General features: G+C 42.2%; 1 protein-coding gene across 1 annotated transcript; it reads right to left on the bottom strand.

The window, feature by feature from the left end:
* Positions 1-820: 820 nt before the first annotated feature.
* Positions 821-4,122, bottom strand: LOC103641482 (tRNA-specific adenosine deaminase TAD3). Its single transcript, XM_020545789.1, has 4 exons — positions 4,045-4,122; positions 1,495-1,953; positions 1,264-1,373; positions 821-1,183 (listed from the first exon to the last, which is right to left on the bottom strand). The coding sequence occupies exons 1-4, from the start codon at positions 4,069-4,071 to the stop codon at positions 1,009-1,011; spliced, it is 771 nt and encodes a 256-aa protein (XP_020401378.1). The 5' UTR covers positions 4,072-4,122; the 3' UTR covers positions 821-1,008.
* Between the last annotated feature and the right edge of the window lie 831 nt (positions 4,123-4,953).

Raw genomic sequence — 4,953 nt, 5'->3', positions numbered from 1 at the left:
TGGAGGTTAGTATTTATATATGTTTGGTCAAACTAAAATTGTTGGACTAGTCAAAAATGAGATTTTTTTTTCCAATGGGAGTTAGCCGGATTGATGTTTCTAGATAAGTGGGGCACTTTTCACGTTGCTTCATGCTTAGCTTCTTCCTGATATTTTTCATTCTGCAGATTTACAATTGGCATAGTCAGTGAAAAGGGCTCGCGCTGGGACGCTTGGCTCAAAAGTTGTATACGACAAACAAAATTTCTGAACCACTCCGTTGGAGTACTATATATTGCACGGCTAACTCAATATCTGCGAACACCCCAAAGTAGCGACCAAATCAGCGATGACTGTGTACAGTAAACACAAAATAGATTCCAGGTCAGTGCCACACTTCCAGGACCATAAGAGAAATCTATTGTGTCCGGTTATGGGCCCCTTTGGCAGGGCTCTGACTTCTCAAAAAACGGCTTTAGCTCTGACTCACGAGGTGAAACCACTTCTTTAGATGAGCCAAAGCTATTTAAAAAATTATTTAGCAAAACGGCTTATAGGTTGTTTTTCAGAAAGACCCTTGTATATGTATATCTCTCCTGTACGTGGCTAGAGATTGAAGGCAGGACCAAAAAATAATAATTTGGACTGGTGGGAGAGCTATTGTGCAAAAATGACGTGAGCCGAAACCGGGTGAGCCACTTTTTTGGCTCATACCGTCTAGTTCATTTTGGAAAAGCACTTCACTGGTGAAGCCATTTGAAAAAGAGATGTTTGGCACAACTTTTGCATGAGCCAGAGCCGAAGCTGAAAAATAAGCCCTACCAAAAGGGCCCTATATTAAAGAGAATGAAGAGACTATTTTAGTGATACAACATAGGTAAAATTTTAATAATACAAAAGGACAAGTTTAAGCCTAATCTGAAGCTCTTGTGCAACAAAATGGCACCCATAGTGAAAATCAAGAGCTCATGGATCCTTTTTTTCTAAACAAAATGGAACAGGATGTTGGGTCAGCATTCCTTCGAACAACTAATTCAAACCATTCGAGTATGCCTCAGGTACTGAAACCCTAAATACATTGTAGTGATGATTTAGACTTCTCTCCCCATGCAACATGTAGACTCCACCGAGCGCTCCGGTGACAGGATTGGGGAAAGCATAGAACACGCGCTTGAATCTATGGTGTACAAGTGCCATTGCACACCTTCAGATTAAAATAACACGCAAGTGAGATCAACAATAACAGGAAAAAATATGTGCAAGCTGGATGAAGATTGAACATACATTGTGCATGGTTCCCAAACAAGGTAGATATCAAATCCTGTGCAGAGATATGGTCTGCTGGTTTCAGACAAGTCACCACAGAATGATTCAGATGCCGACGGCTCATTATCCTGATGTTTAAATTTGACCTTGTCAGAAAAAAGAAGGATAAATTGTATGCATTATTGACAGTTTCATGCAACGCTAAGTAAGTAACTGCAAGGAGAAATAATACGAATCAACAAGGCTTACTTTTGTATCTGTCTTTAGCCTTTTTGCTTGTTCATTATCACAATACTTCTCTAGATTGCCATTTGAATCTGTCTTGGTTATTGAAGCCAAAGAAGGGAACATCGTTCTATCCCTCTCAGCAGCATTTTCAATGGCAACCATGGGAGCATGTCTCAGAGGATGCCATGCAAAACAGCCATCACAGGGCAATGGCTTCCGCTCACAAGTCTTTTTTTTCATCCATCCCCAAGGATTTATACATGAGATTTCCATGTTCAAGCTGTCGCATTTAGGAAGAAAGGATCCTGGCAGTGACAAATTGCTGCCATTACCCATCGATTCATTCAAAGAGCAGGTAACATCTGCATTTGCTTCAGAAACCGTGTTCCCTTCAGGCGTATCATGCTTGTGTGTCTGGTCCGTGGCCTTTGCGACTATTTGCATGCTTGATGGGTCAACAATGATTGCAGCATTGCCCGTCTAATACAGTCAGAGAACCAAAGTGGAAATTAGCCCGAAAAAATGGTCAAACAGAAAACAAGCAGCAAGATAAAGAAACAATTGTGTAAATAACAAAGCATGGCAAACAAAGTATGCTTAATAAACAATTCACATTATACGAAGGCAGATTGTGGCTGCTTGACCAAGCTCCAAGCAGTGGTTCTGGCTTCTAGCATCTGGGAGGTGATAAGAAGTGCAATGGGAATGAAGGGCATCGCCTCATTGTCTGTGGCTGGCATTTGGCTGTCATGACTGAGTTGTCAAGTAGGCAGTGTTCCACCAAGATGAGACGAGAAGAGAGAAGAAAGAAACGAGATATACGAGAGCATTGAGCGGCTCACATGTGAATCCACAGGCTAGGTTCATGTAATCAGCACGGAACAAGGGCAAATAGATGTTGATTAGGGGTCCAGTTATCAAGTTTAGGAATTACACAACAAAAAAGCCTTTTAGTTCCAAGCATGTTATGGTAGGCTAGAATTGAAACCCAACCAGAAGGCATAAATCAAGGTTCATGTACGTGGATAGCTATTTTTCACTCGTTCCTATTCAAGGCTAAGTTTTTTAGTATATTCCAAGTTTTTTTTAAATGCCTCTTTCCATGTCAACTTCAAACTTCCCATGCTACTCTTCTTATTACTATAGCGCCTTAGGATCCCACTATGCATTGTGCTTCTGAAGGTTTCCTCTGGACATGTCCAGACTCCAAACCATCTCAACAATGTTGGACAAGCTTTTCTTCACGTATATCTATTCAAACGCAATCCGTTTTGGCCATAACTCTAACACAACCTACACATTTCTATAACACTTATCTGCTAACTATGACATCTTTTTGTAGGCCAATATCCTGCACCAAACAACGTAGCAGGTCCAATCGTCGTCGTATAAAACTTGCATTTTAACTTCTGTGGTATCCTCTTGTCACATAGGATACCATATGTTTGGTGCTACTTCCTCCATCCCACTTCGTCAATATCCCATTTGTATGCAGCATTATTCCTGAATACCAAAAGGGATCCTTCCTGGCACTACTTGACCTTTCAAACTACGTGTAGCAGTGCCAAAGTCACATCTCATGTATTCGGTTTTAGTTCTACTGAGACTAAAACCCTGCTGCTACTTTTTTTTCTCGAACGCGTAGGAGAGCTGCGCATCATTATATTGAGAGGAAAGGTCCAAAATGGACCGAAATACAAAGCCCTGGAGGGCAGAAAAAACAAACACTGGACCTGATCACCAAGATCCTAACACCCTCCTGCTACTGAGTCTAAAACCCTTTGGACTCTAGAGCTGCTACCAAATCTAAAACCCTTTGGACTTTAGAGTCTCCTACCACAATTCTAGTTTTCTATTTACTCCTACCCGACTTTAATAAACTAGCACTATATCGTCCATAAAAAGCATACACCAAGGGATATTCCTTTGTATGTCCCTTGTGACCTCATCTGGTACCAAGACAAAAAAGTAAGGGCTCAAAGTTGACCCTTGATGTAATCCTACTCTAATCGGGAAGTCTTGTGTGTCCTCATCACTTGTTTAAACACTATTCGCAATATTGTTGTATATGTCCTTAATGAGTCCAACACAATGTTTTCAAGTCGGCCGATTAATCATGATTAGTCGCGATTAATCGTCCAAGTCGGTTTGGACCAATCCCGATTAATCGCCCAAGTCGTCTGACTAATCGAGAATAATCGTGATTAATCGCCCTAGTCGGTCAGCCAAAACGACCAGCAAGTTATCCGACTTAAAAACATTGGTCCAACATACTTCATTTTAAACTTTATATTTGTTCAAAACCCACCACATAGCGTTCCGTGTTATTTTGTCACAAGCCTTCTCCAAGTTGATGAACACCATGTGTCCTTCTGCTTCCTATACTACTACATCACTTCTAGCACTTGTCTTATTAAGAAAATTGCTTCCATAGTTGACCTTCAGACATGAAACCAAATTGGTTCAAAGTTTAGGGATATAAAAATGCAAAACATAATAGTTCATAGACCTACTAAATAATACCCCTGAAAAGTTTAAGGGGCACTGGTGCTTTTGATTCACTGTGGTTACCTTTGATAATTGAATAGTAGTCTTCATGCAATTAAATATTGATGGTAATTCCTCCTCTTGAAATCCTCGTACAATATCAAGGCTGTAAGTTAACATTGGAGTCTATGAGAGGAGAAAAAATGCATGAAAACTACTCAGTAAAATTGCAGTACCCACACCTCCAATGAAAACTCAATTTAATCATAAAACGCAGTACATTTTCATCCACAGACAACAGAACTATGTACTATCGTAACTGCCAATTTGATGCAGAAGTTTATTACTTTAATCACATCACATGCTATAAAAAATGTTAGAACCTCGTTAGAGTTTTGGGTCAGTCCTCATGTAATTACCTGCATGCCCCTAGTGTAATGGGCTTGGCCCAACTACTCAGTCTATGTTAATACACTCCCAACCCTGGTTAGGGTTTTCATTTCCCCCAACTTGGTACCAGAGCCAGTTTTCTCTGTCCCCATCATCCCATCCCATAGCCGCCCGGCTCGGCCACCCCCCCCTCCATGAGCTCGCTGGCGGCAACGGGCACTCTGCTCGCGTGGCCCCTCTTAGTTGAACTACGCGCCACCGGAATGGCACAGCCGCGCCGGTCCCTGGATCCGCGTCGGCCCTCCACGTCGATCTCTGCGCCGCCGGATCGCCCCCGTCTTGGCCCACTCGCACCAGACTGGCGCAGCCGCACCGCCCCCTCCACCTGCGCGAGCCAGGAGGGCCCCATATCGAGCACTTTGACCTCGACAGACGCTCGCCCGGCCCGTTGCTCTGCGGTTGCAACAGTTGCTCTTCTTTGCACATGGAACATTTTCTCCAGTAGACTCCACATGGAATAGACTAATTGCTATTTTCAAATGGAATTTCACACATCTTTTACTAAATGTATCTTTGTGTAATATAAGGGCCTGTTTGGTAGGG

This window comes from Zea mays, chromosome 10 (assembly GCF_902167145.1).
Source record: "Zea mays cultivar B73 chromosome 10, Zm-B73-REFERENCE-NAM-5.0, whole genome shotgun sequence".
Classification (NCBI taxonomy): Eukaryota; Viridiplantae; Streptophyta; class Magnoliopsida; order Poales; family Poaceae; genus Zea; species Zea mays.
The sequence above is the reverse complement of the archived record's forward strand: the minus strand, read 5'-3'. Positions and strand labels throughout refer to the sequence as shown.